General features: G+C 40.5%; 9 protein-coding genes across 9 annotated transcripts; 4 read left to right on the top strand and 5 right to left on the bottom strand. All coding sequences in view use genetic code 12, as the record gives it.

Moving 5' to 3' along the window:
* Nucleotides 1–1,070: 1,070 nt before the first annotated feature.
* Nucleotides 1,071–4,163, bottom strand: RJT20DRAFT_37913 (uncharacterized protein). Its single transcript, XM_064919921.1, has one exon. It carries the CDS (start codon nt 3,742–3,744, stop codon nt 1,402–1,404), a length of 2,343 nt encoding a protein of 780 aa, XP_064775289.1. The 5' UTR covers nt 3,745–4,163; the 3' UTR covers nt 1,071–1,401.
* A 5,179-nt stretch (nt 4,164–9,342) lies between these two features.
* ERG24 (delta(14)-sterol reductase) lies at nt 9,343–11,181 on the top strand. The gene has a single exon (XM_064919919.1). It carries the CDS (start codon nt 9,681–9,683, stop codon nt 11,013–11,015), a length of 1,335 nt encoding a protein of 444 aa, XP_064775288.1. The 5' UTR covers nt 9,343–9,680; the 3' UTR covers nt 11,016–11,181.
* Nucleotides 11,182–12,350, bottom strand: ABG1 (Abg1p). The gene has a single exon (XM_064919920.1). It carries the CDS (start codon nt 12,292–12,294, stop codon nt 11,347–11,349), a length of 948 nt encoding a protein of 315 aa, XP_064775287.1. The 5' UTR covers nt 12,295–12,350; the 3' UTR covers nt 11,182–11,346.
* A 1,067-nt stretch (nt 12,351–13,417) lies between these two features.
* Nucleotides 13,418–14,171, top strand: RJT20DRAFT_127379 (uncharacterized protein). Its single transcript, XM_064916995.1, has 2 exons — nt 13,418–13,754; nt 13,924–14,171. The coding sequence occupies exons 1-2, from the start codon at nt 13,735–13,737 to the stop codon at nt 14,144–14,146; spliced, it is 243 nt and encodes an 80-aa protein (XP_064775286.1). The 5' UTR covers nt 13,418–13,734; the 3' UTR covers nt 14,147–14,171.
* Nucleotides 14,172–15,525: 1,354 nt separating this feature from the next.
* MED18 (Med18p) lies at nt 15,526–16,996 on the top strand. The gene has a single exon (XM_064919917.1). The coding sequence runs from the start codon at nt 15,738–15,740 to the stop codon at nt 16,848–16,850; it is 1,113 nt and encodes a 370-aa protein (XP_064775285.1). The 5' UTR covers nt 15,526–15,737; the 3' UTR covers nt 16,851–16,996.
* On the bottom strand, nt 16,979–17,766 carry RJT20DRAFT_37888 (glutamyl-tRNA(Gln) amidotransferase subunit F). The gene has a single exon (XM_064919918.1). It carries the CDS (start codon nt 17,679–17,681, stop codon nt 17,142–17,144), a length of 540 nt encoding a protein of 179 aa, XP_064775284.1. The 5' UTR covers nt 17,682–17,766; the 3' UTR covers nt 16,979–17,141.
* Nucleotides 17,767–17,866: 100 nt separating this feature from the next.
* Nucleotides 17,867–20,039, bottom strand: PES1 (mRNA-binding ribosome synthesis protein). Its single transcript, XM_064919916.1, has one exon. It carries the CDS (start codon nt 19,936–19,938, stop codon nt 18,142–18,144), a length of 1,797 nt encoding a protein of 598 aa, XP_064775283.1. The 5' UTR covers nt 19,939–20,039; the 3' UTR covers nt 17,867–18,141.
* Nucleotides 20,040–20,611: 572 nt separating this feature from the next.
* Nucleotides 20,612–21,262, bottom strand: RJT20DRAFT_134495 (uncharacterized protein; the record flags this gene model as incomplete). Its single annotated transcript, XM_064918328.1, has 1 exon — nt 20,612–21,262. One exon carries the CDS (start codon nt 21,260–21,262, stop codon nt 20,612–20,614), a length of 651 nt encoding a protein of 216 aa, XP_064775282.1.
* A 127-nt stretch (nt 21,263–21,389) lies between these two features.
* RJT20DRAFT_127373 (uncharacterized protein) lies at nt 21,390–22,182 on the top strand. Its single transcript, XM_064916994.1, has one exon. The coding sequence runs from the start codon at nt 21,435–21,437 to the stop codon at nt 22,110–22,112; it is 678 nt and encodes a 225-aa protein (XP_064775281.1). The 5' UTR covers nt 21,390–21,434; the 3' UTR covers nt 22,113–22,182.
* Nucleotides 22,183–22,564: the final 382 nt, after the last annotated feature.

The raw sequence follows: 22,564 nt of genomic DNA, 5'->3' as shown, positions 1-22,564 counted from the left end.
AAGTGTAGTGTTGTAAGTGTGGATGGTGAGATAGCCTCACTGAAATTAGCGAGAGAAAGTTCACTGCTCTGCGGCTTGTCATAGAGAGCCTAACTGAGATTAATGAGAAAAAATCTACCGTGCGAGCAAGAAAACAAGAAAACGCGTATGCGATTACACCACTGTACTACCGTACAAAATGCTACTAAATATATAAAGATTGCATGTCAAATTCAAGGGGTAGACAAAACTCCTTTAAACCTTTTTCATTAACGGGTTTTTTAGTCTATTGTTTCAATTGTTGAAAAAAAAGTCGATGCCGGCTACATCTCTATTTCTCTTCTTCAGCCGAGCCCCACGCTGATTTTATGGCCCAGACAAAAAAACAGACCGTACGATCCATAATTCGTAAAGTTTTACGAGCTTTACCAAGAGGTTGCATTGACCTTTCAATTGACGCTAAGAACTTATGACCGCACCAACACACCACCCACCCTCTCGCACAACCAACAAATTTCCATTTGCAGTAGCAACTTAAGAACAAATCACCGCATTCTTCCTTGGCGCTCGGTGGTGCATTGCGGAGAGCCCCTGTAGTTGTTCTGTTGCATATTTCGCAGCCTTGTTGTAGAGTCCAGCATAACAGAGTATGGTTCTTTGTAATTTGAGCCCCCTCTATAAAACGTTAACGTGGAACTAAACATATCAAACAATGACACGTACCTCGACCCCTGGTCACTCCATTTTGACACTTGCATCATATCAACACATTTTTAGTGACCTTTCGCCGTGTTGCGATTGCGATCATCGATTCGTCGTCATGACAAATACGGAACGAACCATGATCCAACCTCAGATGAACCCACCATTTGTTTGAATACGAACCACAAATGAAATTTCACTTTGAAATACCTCTTCTGATGGCTATTGCAAACTCGAAGGTCCTTTTAGAATTTTCTTATCATTATTTTTAACATTATTATCCAGTTTGGCAAAAAAATCTGTTAAAATCTAAAATAGTTGGACCTACTCGAAGCTGATTGTAGAAGTTACGAGAACTTCAATTCTCTCTACCTACAAGCAACTCTTTCAATGAGTCATTTAATGTCTATGAACGGGAAAAAAACTTAATGATATATGCCTTAGCAATTTATAAAAAGAAGTAAATGCTCTAAAAACTAATAGTAAATGAATAGTTGGCCGCAAACCAGGAGTTCTCTGTGGTGTCTACGTTGCAAACTTGCTGGCCATGTAAGATAGAAGTTGCGCCGGCCCTAAACCGACATATGAATGTGACGTTGAAGAAATGAAATCTTAATGGTAGAAATGAGACGGAAGTCTCCATGTAGATAGAATTGAATTGTAGACGTAGACTAGCCAGCAGTACACCCAATAACAAAAATATGCTACAAAAAGCCGGACTTACCTCCTCTTGACATGGATGATCTTCCTAAGGGCAAGTCTGGCATCTCCAGAGTCTTCACTATTAGATACTGATTCGGAAGACACGCTACTAGGTATTGAATCCAGTGTAGGCTTGATCTCAACGGCAATCTCTTTCTCTTGCTGACTGCTCATCAAGTCTGTGACATTTACACTGGCTTGTTGTTGCTGATGTTGTTGATCTTGTTGTTGTTGTGATTGTTGCTCCATCAATTCCTGTTGCATTTGGTCCTGGGCATAGTCCTGAGAGTTGAACAGCTGCTGAGTACTATTTCCACTCTGGTCCATCATAGCCAGGCCATCATTGGAAGCACCACCATTCATGAAAAACTCCTGATTCATGAAGAATTGTTGACTGTTATGTAACCCCTTTTTCTGTTGAGGTGAGTTTATGTTCATCATGGAGTACATCATAGAATTGAACTGTGGTGTCAAGTTGAACGTCAAATTACTGTTTGGCGTCAATCCTGTGTTAGAATATAAGTAGTTCTCCTTATAGTTTGGAGTCTGTGGCAATTGTACTCCATTACTTGGAACTTGCAATTGAGAGTTGCCAGAGTAATAGTTCTCGTTAATAGATGCCATAGGGTTGGACTGCTGAGTAAGTATGCTCGAAGCTGCAACGCCCGTGAAATCTGAATTATGTCTTCTCAAAAGGTTAGGACGGTTTTGCATAGCCAGGGACTGTTCTTCAGTATTTTCCACTGCAAGAGCTGGAGACAAACTGCCAGACATGTATTGAGCCTCTATGCCAATTACAGAGTTAACATGGGTTAACCTGGATTTTAACACGGGTGGAGGAGTCTGGGCTTTTCTGTTTAAGAACTGACTGCCAATTTCTGGTTCTGGTGCTGAAACTGAAGAGTTTACAGCAGTAGCGGCGCTTTCAGAGACCTTAGCTTCCTCAATGGTACTGGTATTAGTATCAGTAGGCTTCTGATCCATGTTAAAGAAGTCAGATAACACTGCTTTACCCAGATCATCAATGGTCAATTTAAGCAGAAAATCGTTGGACGACGAGCTTGAAAGCGAAAAATCCTTTGTTATTCTAGAGTTGCCAACAGTAGAGTTCAATGATGTTGCAGCAGAAACATCATGATCTTCCTCTTCTTTAACATTTGCAAGAGTAGACTTGCGTGAGTTATTGGCAGAGAGAGTGGTGGTAGATGAATGAAGAGATACAGAGGATCCACTCGAAGATGTAGACGTGTTTCTGTAAGGAGAGCCATTACTATAGACGTTCTTACCTGTACTATTGTTGCCACTAGAATGAAGTGAAACAGGCGGAAGCAAGTTGTCGTTAGTTGGAGAAACTTGCTGATCCAGGTTTCTAGAATCCTGTCTGTCTCCAAGAGGAGTTGGAGTTCCATTCAAGTATGCCTGGTTTACTATGATACTATTTCTCTGGTTCAGTTCATCCTGTGACGGAGTAGCAAAGTCTATTTTGCTCGAGTCAAAGTTAGGAGTATTCAAGTAGTTAGGAAACTGGTTCTTCACTGTCGACAGAGGTGGAGTGTTGTAGTAAGGAACCGGTCCTCCAGAAGCAAGACTGTGCATATTTCCACCTAACATAGGGCTACTGGAATTTGTAGAATGGATATTTGAATGATCTGAAGTAATCATCGAGATGTTATCAAGAGTTTTAGCGTTGATCTGGTGATATGGAGTGAAAGTTGAGCCGTTAATAGCAGTTGATAAAGGAGTTACCAACATGTTAGTCATTTGGCTCTGATTATGATTCATGTTTTTGCCCAAACCTGAGCTGAATGATGCCAGCAGCTTGTTCTTCTTCGTTAAAGTGGGAGAACTTCCCAATGACGAGCTGCTGGAGTTCTTTCTCTTTCTCTTGGTTCTTGACGTAGGAGATACTCTCATCAACGGAGTGAAGAAATCAGGAGCACCTCTCTTGACAATCTGATTGGAATTGGACTCAGCCGTAGGGCTGCTGCTCAAGGGAGAAGTATTGACATTGATATTGAGTGTGGTGGTGATCTTGTTGGTGAGAGAGCTGGCCTTTGGCGGTCTTCCTCTCTTCTTCTTCATAGGAGGAGATACGGCAGCCACAACAGGAACTGCTGGAGTTCTTCTTTTTGAGGGCAGCGACAAGGGCAAAGGCATCTGGCCATGAGCCATACCACCATACACGTCTTGACCTGGAATCAACTGTGGAAAGTGGCTATTGTTATGACTATTGTTGTTGTAGTGGTTGGACATGGGAAGGACGACAGCAGTAGGAACGTTGGCAAAGGCACCGCTGAATGCAGAAAATGACTGGTTGGACACTGGTCTGTTGTCAAGCGAGACGCTGTCGGAAGAGGGCATGAACTAAGGATTTGGTGGTGATTGGGGAACCGAGTTGTTTTGGTACAAACGACTTGACTTTTAGCAACGGCGGTAATTGTTACTACTGGTAGTCACAGTGGAAGACCTTGATGGAAAGACGATAAGAAACCAAAAGTTTCAGTATTTAACGACACTACCGGTATCGTTGTAGGTTCAAACCACTGGAAACGCGATTAAAGCGTGAGAAACCCGACTGAAACGACGTTTCTATCCCGTCTTGTGTGGTTGTCGTGGTTGTAAACCAGGAGAATCAGCGAAATTTCAGTGACCCCTGAAAGAACACCTTTGATAACAACGGGAAAAACACGCCTTTGGGGAGCAAAAGACGATGAGAGGTTCGCCGAGACTTTGCTGGTGCTATAAAGAGCGACTTGGATGTTTCTTATCCTATAATCTGGACAACTGCTATAATGGTTTGGGAAAGAACTGTGCTCTTCAACGACTGCTGGTGGACGTTTTTTTCTCGCTAGCTCCGTAAGGACGTTGGCGGTAGAAAAAAAAAGATATTTAGGGGGAAAAGGAGGGAGCCGTGCTGGGGGGTGAGGAAAACACGGCGAGCGAGATAAGGCCAACTGTGGGAGGGCACCGAAGCGGGAGGGGAGGGAGAAGGAAGACTGTGAAAGAGCGACGAAAGGTGAAAAAAGTGCAAGGATGTGGACTATGAAAAGAATGGGTATAAAATGGATTAAAGGGCAATTCTTTTCAAGTTGTAGCAACAAACCTATTAAAATGACCAGAAAAGTATATATATATTTATATATTTACTTTTATAAATTTATAAAGTTATAAATTATATAGATTATAAATATATATTTCTTTATTTATTTATCTGTATGGCGTCGTCGCCGTCGTCGATGGGTAAGCCAAAAAAGAATAGTGGTACCGGCAGAATGCGAAAAAAAAAACAATGAGAGCTTTCGCTGGAAGTTGCTGGCAGTGGTGCAAAAAACAGTGGATGAGAAAAAAAAAAAACGTCGTCAGCGCAGCGAGAGGAGGAGCAATTAGCGGCGAAAGAGAGATGGAAGAGGACCCAGACAATGCCAGAAGCCGTGGAGGCGTAGACGTCCAGAGGAATTGGAAGAGGCACAGGCACAGCTAGAGACGTCATTGGGATGCTAGGAATGGGCTACGTTGGTAGACGGGAAAGAGATCGGGTAGAGAAAATATTGCAAATTGACTACTCTGTAGGGCAATTAATGCAGTAATAAGAATATTTTGATAATGGCAGCTTGATAATGGCAATAAAGGAATAGTTAACTACATGACGCCTACAATAAATGTCACCAGCTTGACTAAATAATAGGTACCACAAAAAATAACCATTTCTTGAATATAGTAATCCCAGACAATACGAATACAATACGAACTATCACAATAATAAAATTAATATTAATGAGCGCAACAATACTTAATTATGCCTCTCCTCTAATGCTGTGGAATTTAGAATGCATCTCGAGCACACTCTGAGGGAAGGTGTGGGAGACGACTATTAAGAACGTATGATGGTGCCTAAGGAAAAAAAAAAAAAATCTAAATCTAGTGTTCTAGTACATTACAAGACATTAAATTTTACTGGCTCAACAGAACCACCAAAGTTTTGCAGGGCAATAAATGGTTCCAAATCCTACTGTACTACGTTCAGAAAGACATGATTATACAGTCATCCACAGTCATTCACAGATATCATTCATGTCCCGTTATGCATCCTAATCCTCTCCGTAGATCATATCTGACTACAGAGCAGAACAATGACTTCTCTTAGATATAATGAGATGGTCCCTCACGGCACCACTGTAACCATACTACTTCTACCGTTTGAAGTACCTTCAAACCACAACTTCATGCGGGGACGAGCACCGGAAGCACCCCTTGTTACCATGACCCAATCACTTTTCACTATCATGCACTGACAGTGAGTTTCAGTGCTTGGATCCTGTCACCCTGAAACCTTCAGATGCAATAGAAATACATGCAAAGCCCCAGGCGGTAGCTCAAGCTGCCTGTTTAGCTTCAAAATTGTCTTTATGCATTTAAACAGTTCCCCAAAAAAAACTTTGCCCAGTAACCTACCTCCATACAAACAATAGCTGTGAGATACTACTTTACTACCGATCACCTCAGTTGTTCTATAGATGAATAGTGACCATTATCCAGAAGTGAGACTACTTTATTTTTAACTTTCCTGGCCATTATTGTAGCACAACCTCTTATCTCTAGAACCACTTCTTTCCACCCTCTAGCCAAACATCTGCTCTTGCCATGATTCCCCGCCAATAATATTAAACTTTGGCATTGCGAATCGTCTCGAAATCATAAGCGTCGAAATATTTTTTTGGCTTTGTGGGCCAAATTTAAGGGATGAAATGAGGTGGGCGTAATCAGATGTCGCTCACACCAAACGGGCTTTCTCCGAGCTGAGATGCCACGAATCCGCCTATTATCAGTGGGAGTCCTAATGGCATACATCTAATTTGATTTGTTCCATGAAAAGACGAGATAGCGAACTGTGGAGACAAGGATCTGGTCAACCGTTTTCCCAATACCCCACAGCGAGCACTCTTCACCACAGATCCACCACAAAATTGATATTGCAAAGATTACAATGAGCCAAATAGCTGTCCTATCCCGTCCTATGTCGGTCTCAGTGCAATAGTCTCGCCGTCGCAAACTGTACCCTCTCTGGTGGTACTCAGATCAGCATCTCCATATCCTATACCCTCTGCCACTGAAATTTTTCACTTTCAGTACTACATGACGCGTGTAATTTAGACGCAACACATTTAACCCAAAACGGCAAAATTAATTAAGCGGCAGCATGAACAATCAAATAATGCTTAACATTTTTTGGGAGTGTACAGATATTTTCTACTCACGGCTCGGAAGTAATTGTTTCAGTGGTGGAATGGTTCTCTGCGAGGGGAGGACGGGTGAAGTGTACCGTTGGCTTATATTAGATGTAGATTGACATAAACCAAGAGGGTTTTGGTAGAGATACACTGAATCACGAGCCTGAGAGGTAATTACAATGGCCAATTGCGATCTCAGAAATTTGTGTGCACTCGTGAGGCTTGCGATTTTCACGACGCTGTTCCACACCATCGCAGCCCAATGCTAGCCTCGCCTCAAACATCAAATCCTTAACATATCTACATTTTAGCTTAACCGGGCCGTAGAAAGTGGAGAGACTTCCCATCAGATGAAACACGCAACAAAATATTTGCGTTTTTCCAGATGCATGTTCAACGGCTGGTCTTCCAGCTCTTCCAGCAGCATGCTGGCCGGGGTTGAAACAATTGGGAGCCTACAAACTACGAACAATCATTGTAGAGAAATTACTATCGGAGTTTGCCCAAAGTTACCCAGGAAGCTTATCGGCAACTATATTGCCTATCGGCATGCGACAGATTTCTAATTGGTGAGTATCGCAATAGCCTTGGTGTACCCCTATCAAATGCTAAGCATAAGTTCACTCCGGAAATGTTTAAAATACGAATTTGCCAATCCCAAAAAGCCCCTCCAAGTGACTTGGAACGCTCCATATCGCCGAAAATTGGTTATTATCTCGTTGGATTGCAACATCTTCGGAATTAAGCCTGTATTGGTATACGTCAATCCTATCCATTCCAATGACCGTAATTGCATGTTAACCCATTAATCAGTGGTATGTAAGAGCGGACCGTCGGATAAACATACTGGTATGTAATGTCTCAAAGTAGACATATGTCAGGCAATGTATATGTCTTGCCAAGTAATTCCAAGCAGAGATCGGCACTGTTTGGAATCGTGATCCCGTCGGATCGTGAATTGCCGACTTTCAATTGTATTATCCGAGAATAATTATATGTAATTATCAATCTGAGATCAACTACATAATTAGTACCTTAGCAAAACATGTGATGTTATTGCACGTTTGATAAGGGTGTCAATAGTGGAAGGGGTATACTAACTGCAAGCTGTGATCACAAGATGGCAATGTGCTACAAAAGTCAACGTAACTATTTACTGTGTGAATTACAATAAAGAATAGGCTAATGACAAGAATTGCCGTTTATACTGAAATGTTGTGAAATTAGTCCGTAACAACATAGTCAAGATCTCACATCACATTAGCGGGTCTTATAGTGAGATGTATTTCTCTGAGTATAATTGGTGGAATATGGTACTTTAGCTGAAAATAATCGTTTCAATCCAAGGGGGCTGTTCGACTTAGAATGGCCTAATAAATAGAAGTCACTTTCATTGGACGGGAGTTGGTCAGTTGTTGATTTAAGCCTCCATAAGCCAAGATATTTTGGTTGAAAGGGGTTCTTGAGTAATGACAGCTTAGCTACTTCCGTCAAATTTGTAATTCAAATCTGACATTTTACTGGGCATTCTAGACTATCCTGCTGATCCACATAACCTCTGTTCATTTTTCAACACTTCTCGTTTTCCCTAACCCCCCCCCCCCCCTGGTTATTGCGATGGTTGCAACCGTTGCAATTGCTGCTAAACGACGAGGTGTGTAGGACTGCACGTCGTTTTATTTTGCGACCGTCATACGTGTTCTCGCTGGGGTTTGTGAGCGCGCTTGGGAGTTTTTGATGGTAATGCTCAGTACAGAGAGGATACAGTGGTAATTTTGGGAGCTTTCGGAGTTGGATTATAGTATCCGATTACACTTTAATAGTACCATGTCTTAAAGATCTCTTGAAGACTCTGTGATAGTAAAGACTCCAAATATCAATTCCCATTTCCATTGTCATTAGCGTTTTTTAAGGCCCTATTCTGCACTCTAGTGACAGTTTTGAGTTGAGTGGTATTACAGATGTTAGTAGTCTCGGTAGAAGACAATTTTTGTAGCCAGTCCGCAGCATTTACTGTTTCTCATTTCCCCCACGAAACGATCGTTTGGATTTTCATAATCTTCGCGCCGAGCAACTGTTCATCCAGTGAGATGACAAGTTATTGGTTATCTTTCTAAAAGAGGAAGTTAGTCAAAACGAGAGCGGTTTGTTCACCGCACATAGCCTTATTCAGACCCGATTACACCTCAATGAACTATCCAAAAAGCAGTTCCATTTTGCATACTATCAACAACTATGACTTCACTTCAGTCTTCCATAAAAATGGCATTGGCAATTTTTCGCATTATCGCCGTAGCGAGAATTTTCAGTGAGACCGTCGGACGCCGACACTCACAGAATCTCTATAGACTCGTAGACACTCTCATGGAGTATGTCACACTCATAGACAATGATGCCAGCTCTTACACCACAGGCATGATCCATATGTTCTTTCATTAACAAGAACTCTCTCTCTTCCCCATCCTCCCCATCCTCCCCCAACTAAAGTCCTACTAAACTCCTCCTCCTCTCCCCAACCAACTATTCTTCTTCCTTCTCACAACCACCTCACTAAACGATCGTTTAGTCGCCGTACTCTCGCTGCGCCCACAGTGCCTCCGCGCTGCTCTCTCTCTCTCGTTATACTTTCTTTCTCACACACACACACACACTCTCTCTCCTCTCGTTAAACTTTTTCTTTCTCACCGTAAAATTCTCAGCGGTAACATCGTTTAGCCGCCGTAACTCACACTGAGAAATAATGTTACCACTAAACGATAAAAAACGCTGCCAAATTTATATTTATTCTCTTTTTGTCTATTTATTTATTCTTTCTTTCTTTCATTCCTTCATTCATTCATTTGTTTGTTTGTTTCATTGTTAATTCATTCTTTAATCATAAGTATCGTCGTATATACTTATACGGAGTGGGGGATTCCAAGGCATAAATAGAGATACTAATAACCCTGGATCGGTCTCTTTGCTATTTCCATTACATTTATTACAACCAAATAATCACCAGTCTGAACAACATCAACAACGTGGCTGCCAAAAGTTAAAAAAACACACCGCAATCAAATTTGCATCATCATGTCTTCCAAACTCAATCCAAGCACTCACCACCGTGAATTCTCCGGTCTTCCAGGTGCCATAGGAATAACAATCGGACTCCCTGTCCTCATCACGTTTTTTGCGTTGGTTACCAACGAGTCGTACTCTCTTCAGGGGATCAACCTCGACTTCAATGCTATCATAAAGCAAATACCCAAAAATCAGCAAGAATGGATTCTGTTGGTATTCGACAAGACCTGCTGGGCAGCTTATCTCACCTGGTTCTTTGTCTTGGTGCTTTTGGACTTCGTGTTGCCAGGAGTTCACATGAAAGGTGTCAAATTGAGAGACAACACTCAATTAGACTACAAGATCAATGGTCTCGCCATGTCTGGATGCTTAATTGCACTTCTCATTGCAAGAGTTTACCAATCGTCTGACTACTTCTTGCCAGAATTACAGTTCATCTACGATAATCAATTGAAATTGACTTTAGTAACAACCGTTTTCTCATTTGCATTGGCGGTGTTCGTGTACGTGCTCTCATTCGTTCCTCTCGTGAAACCAAACGGCTTGGGAACAAGAGAAAGAATCTTGTCCGTTAATGGCAATACAGGAAATCCTATTTACGACTGGTTTATTGGCCGTGAATTGAACCCAAGAATCGGATCATGGGATATTAAGTTATTCTGTGAATTGAGACCAGGCTTGTTGTTATGGTTCCTCATCAACTTATCGTGCGTTCACAACCAATACCACAAGTTTGGTAAGGTCACCGACTCGCTTATATTGATAAACCTACTCCAAGCTTTCTATGTCTTTGACGGTGTCTTGAACGAGGAGGGCTTGTTGACTATGATTGATATCACCACCGACGGATTTGGTTTCATGCTTAGTTTTGGAGACTTGGCGTGGTTACCATGGTCTTATTCATTGCAAGCCCGTTATTTGAGTTTGCCTGAAAATTCAATCACCTTAGGACGTGCCTACGTTGCATTCATTGTAGCTGTTATGGTAATTGGATACTACATTTTCCATTCATCTAACAAGCAGAAGTCTGACTTCAGACAAGGAAAGTTGGACCACCTCAACTTAGCAAGCATCAAGACCAAAACAGGCTCTAGGTTACTTTGTGATGGTTGGTGGGGAGCTTCGCAGCATATCAACTACTTAGGAGACTGGTTAATCGGATGGGCTTGGTGCTTGCCTACTGGTTTCCAAACTCCTTTGACCTATTTCTACGTCATCTACTTCGGTACACTTTTGATTCACAGACAGACCAGAGATGAAGCGAAATGTAGAGCAAAGTACGGAAAACAATGGGAGGAGTATGAGGCTAAGGTGCCATATAAGATCATTCCATATGTTTACTAGGACATTTAAGCACAGTTATAGAAGGGGGAATTCTAAAAGTTCAATTAAATAAAAAGTCAAGTAGACTACCTTAATAGACACGCATTGATATACAAATCACATCATATTAACTTCAATTGATCATGTTGATGAGGGATGTCCCAATTAACTCAATTCCTCACTTTTGCATGGTCTCTTTTCAAAATTATGTATTTTAATGATAATGAATAATGAAGTATACTTATATAATAAATACTTGTAAAGTTAAGAACTGAAGGATCAAAACGTATGGCAATAAAAATGAATCAAAATGATCTTTAATGCGATTGTAACCACCGCTGAGACTCCATATCTATTCCGTCTTCTTATCAAAGTCGACTTGTTTCTCGAACGAGGAGTAAGAGATCTCAATAGCAGAGATCCAACTTATAGCTCCGTATAAGATGGAGAGGAAGAGGAAGCCCACAATGAGACCCAGGAAGATGCCCGGAGTGAAGAATTGATAGTGAGTGAAAAGACTCGAGTGGGCAGGTACTTTTCCTTCGCCAACCTTTCCTGGCTTTTTTGGAGTGTCTTCGTCATTGATAGTGACGATTCCATCACCCTCTTCAGCGATGAATGACTCAGCAGCCTTGAAGTCTTCTGCTACGTCTTCAAGCAATTTATTGTATTCAGCATCATCCTTTGGTTCTTCCTCTACAGACTTGGATCTCTTAGATAAGACATTATCGAGGTCAATCTCGATGTTTAAGTTCTCATATACCTGGTCTTCGATTATATTCTTCAAACCGTCAACCTTGGAACCCGAGGTGTGGAAACTAGGCTTTCCTTGAACAATAACGTTGGTATTGTCTCCAACTTGCACAAACTCCTCTATACCATGGGATTCGTTATCCTCAATATCTATAACGATGACGGAAGAGCCTTCGGTGCTGACATCTGAGTTCTTTCCAGAGACATATTTCACGTTACTGGCGTCACAAGAGTCTCCCAATTGGAATTCCAATTCCTGGGCCGAGTTGTAGTGGACGTACTTAATGAACGAGCCGTTTTCAGGCACGTTTTCACTTGAAGCAACGAGGTTCTTAACCCTGTATATCACGATTTTGTTGTCTTCCGAAGAACAGGCCTTTTCCGTGACTGCTTTCACGGATTCTGCCAACTTCTCCGACTCAGCAATGACATCGTATTTACCCGTCTTCAACTGAAGTGAAGAGTAGAATGACCCGGTATCTGCGAACGCAGACACTCCCAGGACGGCCAATGAGCCGGCAATCAAGTACAAGCTGGAAATCTTCATACGAATCCGATGCTTATATGGCGATTAACTATCAGAAACTACCGCTTCTACTGGTCTAAACAAGAAGAATGGTTCCTTTGTTAATAAGAAGAAGTTGGTTGAAATTAAAGTGTTGGAGATAGGTTGTCTGCAGGAGCGAGAGAGGGAGACATTGTGTGTCATGGGGGCAGAGTTGGAAGACATTGTGTGACATGGGGACATTTCAAGGGGGGAGATAATTGTGACATGGGGAGACAGCTTATGACAATGGAGAGGGTGTTGGGGAGACAGATTACGACAATGGAAAGAGTGTTGATAAGAGACATGTGTGTACCAGAGAAGACAACTTATGACAATGGACAGAGATTTAACTAGAGGCGAGAGTACCATAGAAGACATTGTATGACAATGGAAAGGGGTATAAGAGTGAATATGTCTACCATAGAAGACATTTTATGACAACGGAAAGAGAGTTCCACGAGACTTAGGTGGGAGACATTTTTGTTGCAAAATGATAACACTCCGAGTTCAAGTTCCAGTTTGAGTTAGAGTTTGATAATATCGCTTTCTTTCTGAAGTGATGGGAGTGAAGGAAGCGAATGCCATACAAAACACATTTGAAATGATAACATCTTCTTCTCTTTTTCTTTATTTTGACCAGAGCAAAAACTAATCCCACATAGAGACTGTCCCTGGCTTTTCACCCAACCTCAGCAATCCTTACCCAATAATGTATATCTCTATATTATCTTCAAATCAACATTAGTGGTAGTACATTATTATCTCTGAATTCATAATATTGTAATCCATTTCCACCGTCAGTAGAATCTGCTCTAAAATCAATCCAATCATACTCCATAAAGATTGTTGTATTACTTCAAAATTATTATGAACTTTGTTATAGTATTTCTAGTATGTTAAGTAATTAAGTATCAGTAGTAATAGTACTACAAGTATACTACTTCTACCACTACTACTAGTATACCACTTTACCAACCATCACCATCACCATCACCACCACCACCACTACTACCACTACTACCTACTACTACTACTACTTATGACGGAATATTCATCTTCTATATTTGTATTATTCTTTTTATCAGAAAATGCCTTTATATTTCTTATTAACTTTAACAGCCATATTATTCTTGGTAGTAGTAGTACTACTATACTAATAGTGTACTATACTATACTATACTATACTACTTCTATACTCATCCTCCTACTACTACTACTGGTACTAGAGCGACATTATGCCAAAAATGACAATGTCGCAGCTTCACTATTTTTCATTTTCCACCATGCAGTCCCTACCAACCACTTTATGAACAGGCCCATTAACAGTGAGGAGCTTAAAGAAGAAGAACAGTCGATAGAAGTGTACCAATTGTGGAGAAAGGACAGCTCGTTTCATTGCAAATCAGCCAATTAAAGTCATAAGAATAATACAGGTCAACAATGCCGGCCGAAATCCCGAAGTAAGTACCCTTTTTTTTGCAGTGTTGAGTCACGTCATTGGTACTTGTTCTTGTAGTTAAAGACTCAGTTCAGAGATGATAGTAGAAGGCAATAATTGGAGAGTACACATAAATATATATATCTATAGATCTACCGCTATGAAGCATCAACCAACTAACACAATACTAGTTCCGTGATACAGAAATTGGTGTTCTTCACCGCCGCCATGATCATCTTCCCCATCACAACCTTCTTCATTTGCCAATACTTGTTCTCCAACAACGCCCTTATCAGTGGAGGAATTGCTGCGTTGATGGCCAACGTGGTATTGATTGGATATGTTGTTGCTGCGTTTACTGAGGACACCAGAAGTGACGAGGAGATCGAAGCGGATACCAAGAAGAACCAGTAGCGAGTGAAGAGAGAGTGAAGAGAGAGTGAAGAGAGAGTGAAGAGAGAGTGAAGAGAGAGTGAAGAGAGAGTGAAGAGAGAGTGAAGAGAGAGTGAAGAGAGAGTGAAGAGAGAGTGAAGAGAGAGTGAAGAGAGAGTGAAGAGAGAGTGAAGAGAGAGTGAAGAGAGAGTGAAGAGAGAGTGAAGAGAGAGTGAAGAGAGAGTGAAGAGAGAGTGAAGAGAGAGTGAAGAGAGAGTGAAGAGAGAGTGAAGAGAGAGTGAAGAGAGAGTGAAGAGAGAGTGAAGAGAGAGTGAAGAGAGAGTGAAGAGAGAGTGAAGAGAGAGTGAAGAGAGAGTGAAGAGAGAGTGAAGAGAGAGTGAAGAGAGAGTGAAGAGAGAGTGAAGAGAGAGTGAAGAGAGAGTGAAGAGAGGAGTCGACAGAGAGAGTGAAGAGAGAGTGAAGAGAGGAGTCGACAGAGAGTAAAATGTGCATTGAAGAGAGGAATGAAAAGTGGAGTGAATATCTGCAAGTATACAATTGTATAGTTCATTTGCACAAGGATATTATCCCTGTGTTGTAATATAGTCTTGATTGGTATGGTTGATTTTGTAGTTAGAGGTGGTCGAAAGACAATGTAATGAAAGGTCGTAATGAGAGTTCGTAATGAGAGTTGTTAGTGAGAGTACAGGGGGAATGGTGAGAAGAATCCTTACGTAGAGTGATAGTATTATAAGCTGAGTATTCTGAAAAGTAATACAGCCAGAGCAAAATAACAGCGACTCTCTTAGTAACTTCGTAAACTGATTTCACAGTACTGTAATTGTACCCATCATAATTCTATTCACTCTCCAATTGACTACATGAAAAGTTATATGTTACTGTCATAAGCTGTTTGGGTGAAAAAGAGTTTCTAATTCTTCTAATGGAGGTGAAATATGCCAACTATACCATTGTAACTTCACCACTGCTTGTCTCTTTCTCTCTTTTATAACTTCAATTGAACTATCTAAGTAAGCTAGCTAAGTTAACTATCTAAGTGACATATCTATGACCTAGGATTTAAATCTTTCTCTCTCTCTGTCTCTGTCATCGCCATTGTCACCGTCTCTCTGCTCTACCTGTTTAACACCATCACTAACACCATTGCTAACACTGAGATGGTCTACTCTCGCTAATGGTTCTCTCTCTATTTTTTGTACTCTATGTTTCTCTCCCTCGCTATTTCTGTAACATTTTCTTCATTTCCCTCGCTATTTTCTATAACATCTTCTCCATTTCCCTCACTATTTTCATATTACCTCTCTATTTTCATTTTCTCGCTATTTCTGTATCGTTTTCCATTATTCTCTCACTATTTTCTATTTCAACTCTTTATGTTTTCTCGCTACTTTCTATAACATCTTCTCCATTTCCCTCACTATTTTCTTTTTCTCTCACTATTCTCTACCGACAAATCCACAGCGAGAATACTTCAACTTTCTTCTCTCCACTTTCTTCTTCTACTCCTTCTAACCGAACACAATTGTCATCATTAACTACCAAATAACACTATATCCCCACTAATAACAGCCCTCAATCACTACAACACCAGACACCAGAATTCCACCCCGCCATGGTTCACCAATTGTCGCTAGTCTCGTCAATTCCTCATAGTAGTTACATCCAAACCATATCAACGCTTCAAGCTCTAACTGGTTTGCTATCTCCCCAACCTATCTCCACTTACACGCTCTTAACAAAACCCCACGATGTGTTCAAGCCCAAATTCGAACCGGGAAAGGTCAACCAGATCGAACAGTATTTCATGAAGGCAATAACAACCTGGTCCGACAGCGGTAACATGGATATCTCTAAACCAATACTAAAGAAAGACAAAGACACAGAAGTTCTGGTGGAAAGACTCTTCACCGGAGAAGAACAAGAAAACCAAAGAAAGTGGACATTGCAGATTTCTGATATCCCCGTGGCGGGAAAGAACCAGGCATGTTCAGCACAGACAATCTACGAAAGTACTCTTATTCATACTCATACCAAGGTGACGACCGAGACTGTAACAAAAAGACCCCAAAAATCGACAATAGTTGATGAAAATGCAATGGAAATTGATGATTTAGAGCCAGATGTAGAAGTGGTGAAAGTAGAAACAGCCGAAACCAAAGAAAAAGAGGTGGTGAAAGAAGAGAAAGAAGGAGAAGTAACAAAAGACGCTAAACAAGGTGAAGAAAACAAGATAGAAATAGACGACGAACCAGAAAAAGAAGATTCAAAAGCTAGCGAGACGACAAAAGAGAAAGAATCCGAATTACTGATAGAAAACAAGGAAGAAGCCCCTTCAACCCTTGATGAATTGCATATCTCTACGACTAAGGACTCTTTCCTTCAATTCTTAGAAGATTTAGGATATGATGTCGTCAACCAATACTGGATCAAAGGTATCAGATTCTTTCATGGCGATACAGTGATAGAAATCTTTAAAGTGCTAGTCAGAGACGACGAAGAGGAATCTCTGGATCTGGGTAAAATCAAATTAAAGCTTTTGGATGAGTCCAATACGTTCCAGATAAAAACATATATAAATATCGCCAAATCAACAGATATTGACCAGATAAACCAAGGAACAAAGGAGCTTCTTCGCTTGCAAGAATTCTTGAAGAACTTGTTCAAATTGGAAATCCCCGATAGAATGTTCATGGATTCCAGAGTGATGCCCAAAAAGCAGGTTTGAGTTTGAGTTCCAGTTAGAGGTCATTGCTAATGTGCCATTATAAGATCCCTTGAGGTCTTTGTATTATTGTATTCATTATTAAATAGAAAATATCGGAAAACCATACTTCCAATGGGAATTCAAAAGGAACGCTTTATCACTACATAGCTACTTTCTTGAACTGCCCAATAATTCATTCATTCATTCATAAACACACCACTATTTACAAGCTTGTGGTGCTATTTTCATTACATCTTTATATAGTTGTCATCATAATAATGCACTTTTCACTTAGCCAATCCATCAAAATCATCATCCTCTGTTCGACAATATCGTCACAAAGGACTTGTGCTTTGGATCCAAATCCTGAAGACTAAATGATCCTTCTGTTTCTCCTTTCTCTGGATCAACTTGTTGTGGTAACTCCTTAATTTGCTCCATAAGAGATTTCAAGGTAAGTGGCTCTCCCGGTTTATGGTCAGACGCTATAAGTCTGAAATGGGAATCGTTGTTTTCTTCCTTGTCCTTTCTATCAGTATCGTTATCTCTGTAGAGATGCTGAATGAACACCATTTGCGATTTCAATGCTTGAACCAATTTCTTTTCTTGCTCTGGAGTGACATTCGTCTCCAACCCTGACAATTTGAGCATTTTCCGGATCGTTCCCGAATCTACATGTATCTCTTCCATAGCCTGTTGGTTGTCTTGTATGAGTTCTTTAACTGTCCAAGACGGAGCATTAAGCACATTCCTTATGTCCAGTTCTGACTGTAAAACCGAACCAACTCGAGAAAACTTCTGTAGCGGCACTTTACTACAATTTCCAAGTCTTCTGATAGCAACAATACGCATTCTTTACTACAATTATCACCTATTAATGAATAAAGAAGAGTATTCAAAACGAAATCTTTAAAATTGAAAAATCTGAAAAATTAAAAGCTGTGAAAAATTACACTCGGTAGCGCCGAATACAAATATAATGAATGGAGTTTTTTTATATATTACAATTTTATATAATAAATAAATTGTATATGAAAGCACTAGTGAAGTGAATGGTTGAGTTAGTGTAGTTGGAGTACTTTAATCTAATTGAAGAAGGTTTAAAAAAATTTTGAAATTAGTTATGTTACGGTACTTCTTTATAGTATTTTTGAATAGAATATACAAAATGCTGAATTTTCATTCTTTTTCATGGTATAACATTAGTTAGTTCCAATGGTTTACAATTTCATTATTCCATTCCTTTTGCTTTTCTTTTCGATTGTTATGCATTCATGCAAGCTATTTATACATCTATTCACCCTCCTCGGTCCTAATTCTTCTTTTTGCTCAACTTCTGCAACTCGGACTTGGTCTTCTCTATCTTTCTCTTCTTCTTTGCCAATTCCTCGTTTCTGGTCTCCTTCTTCTCAATACCATATTGCATCTTCTTGTACAACTTACGTTGCTTGTTGGTCATCATGATCTTCTTCAACTCCTTCTCTTCGTCCTCAGCAGGCCTCTTCTTACCCTTAGCCTTCTTATTCTTTGGCTCTTCTTGGGCAACCTCAGAGAATTTAACACCAGCTGCCTCGAGTTCTAACTCTTTTTGTGCCTTTAAGTCCTCATCTTCCTCTTCCTCTTCCTCTTCATCTTCGTCAGCCTCGACTTCTTCATCTTCATCTTCTTCCTCTTCCTCTTCTTCTACAGGCTTAGCTTCAGCCTCTGGATCATATCCAGCAGCATCTCCCCATGGAGATAAATGAGGTGGTAAGGTTTCACCTGGTGCATACTTGTTAACTGGCAATAATTCGCTCTTGTTGATACAATCGAAGATCCACTGAGGTTGAATATAAGTTCTACCAGCAACTCTTTGTGGAATCTTAGGTCTGTCAATGATCTGATGGGTAATATTAGACAAATCCAACTTCTTGAATGCTTCTGGATGGTTAATCTTCAAGTCGTCCAAGGCGACCTCAGAAACAATAGAACCACCAGCAGATAAAATACAGAATTCCAAGATATCCAATGGGACTTCACGTCCAACGAAGAAGATAAACTTGGAAAATAAAGTGGATGTAGGAGATGCAAACTTAGATGGTTGTACCAAAGAGTCAACGGTATTCTTGGAAGAAGATGCTTCGAACTCATCTAACTCGTCTTCCTCAACGTTTTCTTGCTCATCAGCATCTTCATCTTGTTCGACCTCATCTGCTTCAATAGCCTTGGAGATCTCATCTTTTGATAATTCCTTTCCAACAGTATTATCGGCAGTTACTTCTTCGGTCTTCTTAACTTGCGGTAATAATGCACTGACACCTTGGTCCTTAGACTGTAAAACGTATGATGACAAACCACCGATTCCCTTCAACTTCTCAATATCAATAGTTGGTGGGTAGATCAAATTGGAATCGTTGTAAAGTCTGTACAACACGAAATGCAAGAGAGTGGAGTAGAACTCCAAGAACGTCAACATGATTCTGAAATCGACGTCTGATGGAATGTTGGTTGGGAACTTGAAAGGAACTAACCATCTGATATCTTGACCCTTGACGTTAGCCTGATAGTAGACACCCTTAATGGAGACGAAAACCTTTTTAATAAGTCTTTCCTTGGCCAAGTAAGCTAACCATTGGTTGGTCAACTTTTCGGCTTCCTTTGTGACTCTGTGACTGACCTTGTCGGTAGCTGGCATGTTAGCGAACAAGAACAACATGTTCAAGGGGTCGTCAATATCTCTTAATGCGTCCAAGAACGTAGGATATCTCTCTTTGATGATATGTTCCAAGGTATACTTAGGACGGTTATTCTCCAATTTTTGGGCATCGGATACTTCTCCTCTACCCAAAGCTCTCTGTAACTTCTTAGAGAATGTTTTATGTTCTCTGAACTTGGCCAACACCGGCTCGTGCATCAAATACTGAATATCCTTCGAGTAGTAGAAGGTCACAGGGGCGGTCGAGCCCTTGTTGGCCTTCTTTTTGTTTCTTGGTTCTCTTGGGTAGATTCCCTTGAAGATACAAAGACGACGGAAGTCGCTCAACGACACCTGAAGCTTCTTAACAGCCTGCGTTCTGGTGATGAAATTTTTGGCATTACCGCTAGTACCTCTCTTTTTAATCTTAGCCATTATTACTAGTTTACTCCTACCTACTCTAATACTGCTGCTAGATACAAAATAAGACTATACTCTCTTCTATGATAACATCGGTCTCGAAATTTTTCAGTTGCCAGAATCTTTTTTCACTAAAAAAAAAAATGCGATGAGGGAAGGGGATTATGTGCAGAACGAAAGATATGGTAGCGTTGTGATTCAGTGGGATGAGGTCAAGTGTAATCTGTGGGGATGGTGTGAAGATACGATAGTGGAGGGATACTGGAGGTGGATAGATACTGGAGGTGCATTGTTGAAAAAAATGCTATAACAGTCTGAATGGAAATCTTAGGGTTGCTGGACGGAACATGTCCGATGTGAAGAAGTACATTTCTTTGTTTGGTGTATCACAACGCTTTCGATGAAGAGTACTCTTTTGTAGGCGACACTAAACGACTAACATGGTAGCGCCATAATTACTGATTTATTGGGCGGCTACGGTTTATACGTATCCTTTGATGTAATGAGTTATAGAGATATGTTTTGAAGAGGAGTTTATGGGTAGCTAATCAAAGTTGCAAACTAGCTACTAGGTATTCTCTCCCCAGAGATATCTTCTTTTGATGAAAATGTGAAATCACCTTATAATCATTCTTTTGTGTATCATGTAAACTGGCCCCATAGTCCCACACAGATGACGTCAATCACATCAGATCTCCTTTACAACCTTTTCAAATTCCTGCTTAAGAAGAAGAACTAATATCCACATCTCATTGTACTTGGCAAAAGATAGAATACCTCGACGTCCAGCACTTTCTCCGCTACCATTCACTTCTTGGTCGTCCCCATTGGAATTAGACGAGTTGCTAGATCCTCCTCTGACTACCCAGCCACTACGGTTTGCCCGTTGATTTGGTAATGAAAACGGAACCTTTCCCGGAACCAAGAGAATTGGCAGAAACATAGTGGCAATATTGTGCAAAATATCCTGAATGTTGGTAAGTGGAAACTCCAAGAGACTAGTATAACCGGTTTTCTCGTACAACAACTTGGCTGTATAAACAATGTGGGATTTCAATTTAATGTACACCTCAACATGCTCAGCAAAATCCAGCAGTAACTCCAAAACAGTCATGAAGTGACTATCATCAAACATGAAAGACGATCTTAGAATCAATTCCATAAGATAAGTGTTAGAAACAATATGATCACTGTTCATCAGAGAACCGAACCATTGACCGATCACTTCTTGTGTGCGCTTAAGTTTGTCGTCAATCTTCCTCTGAAATGGGTCCTGAAATTCATTGCTTTGTTCTTCAGTACCCCCATCCTCCTCAGTAGAGGCTGTTGTTTCAATCATTAGGGAAATGTTACTTCTAACAACGGCGTCTCTAACAGCCCTTGCTCATGATGATTTAATTACTGCAAAAAAGTTGCCGCGCTTTCTTTGCCGCAAATACGGTTTTTGTGGTTGCAGAATAAGTATAGTGTATTTAGTTGTTATACATGGTTTTCTTATTAATATTATTAAGATGCATTTGTTGTCGGAAATAGCTCAAGTTAGAGAGCTCTCCCTAGTGAGAAGCTATGACAGCACAAAACAGCATAAAGTGGCATCAATGGAGATGGTGCAGTCGGAATTGGCAGCGATATTCTTCGAGCGACTTTTCCAAGAGGGCAGTTACCAGTTGGAGATGATTCGCCATTTCGACCCAATTCAAACCATACCTTCTCTAATGAAGTACGACTGCCTCGATATCAGGTTCAAAAAAGAGTTGAAAGATCAATTACTCCGCTACCACATAAGCTTCGATACCTACCGTAAATCAGTTTCCTTTGTTAGTGGATTGTCAAAACTCTATCTTAGCCACGACTTCTCGTTGGCTAGCCGTATCAACATCCATGAAAATGACTTCACCGATTTCAAACTGAAGACACTTATTAAAATGATAGACTTGGCACGATTTGAAGAGAAAAGGCTCAACGTTTGTGTTGCATTTGAGATCACCGATCAAATGGTGAGCCAATTCGATCAGTTCATGAAGAAGAAATTCATTCCTGCTGTAGAGGAAGCCAGAGATGCCCTGTTGAGAAGCAGTGATGAGCATGAAGCTCTACTTCACTTGGCCACGCCTCCAATGGACTACAGACTTTCATTTGAGCAAATTTCAGCAGATGCTGTACAGTTTTATACTAATACAAGTGGTTGAAGCTCGGTATTTGCGTGCTGACGTATACAGTATATTTATGTATAAGACATGACATCGATAATCAATTCTGTAACATTTCAATGTTGAAAGTTAATTCCATTATCACATTAAGATTACTTTATAAATACAAGATTTCAATACGAGCAATGTAGTAATTGGAACATTTTATGACATCATAAGACAATCTCTCCCATGTGCCCTATGGCGTTGTAGGCTTAATGAGAATATAAATTCCACGACGTAATGGGGTGTTATACTGGATTCATGTGAAATAGTTGATCAAGAAATGCTGCAGATATCCGGATTCACCGCTTTTCGTAATTGAACTTCCCCTAAAACCATTAAGATCATTAGATTCGTTGAAAAGGAAATATAATTCCACATTTGGTATTACCAAGTCGCTGAGAGTAAAGCCAATAATAGCTTTGCAATTATGTTGAATAAATGATAAA

This window comes from Scheffersomyces xylosifermentans (genome assembly GCF_036884685.1).
Source record: "Scheffersomyces xylosifermentans strain CBS 12540 chromosome Unknown RJT20scaffold_3, whole genome shotgun sequence".
NCBI classification, from domain to species: domain Eukaryota; kingdom Fungi; phylum Ascomycota; class Pichiomycetes; order Serinales; family Debaryomycetaceae; genus Scheffersomyces; species Scheffersomyces xylosifermentans.
Note: the sequence above shows the minus strand (reverse complement) of the source record. Positions and strands in the feature narration are given on the sequence as shown.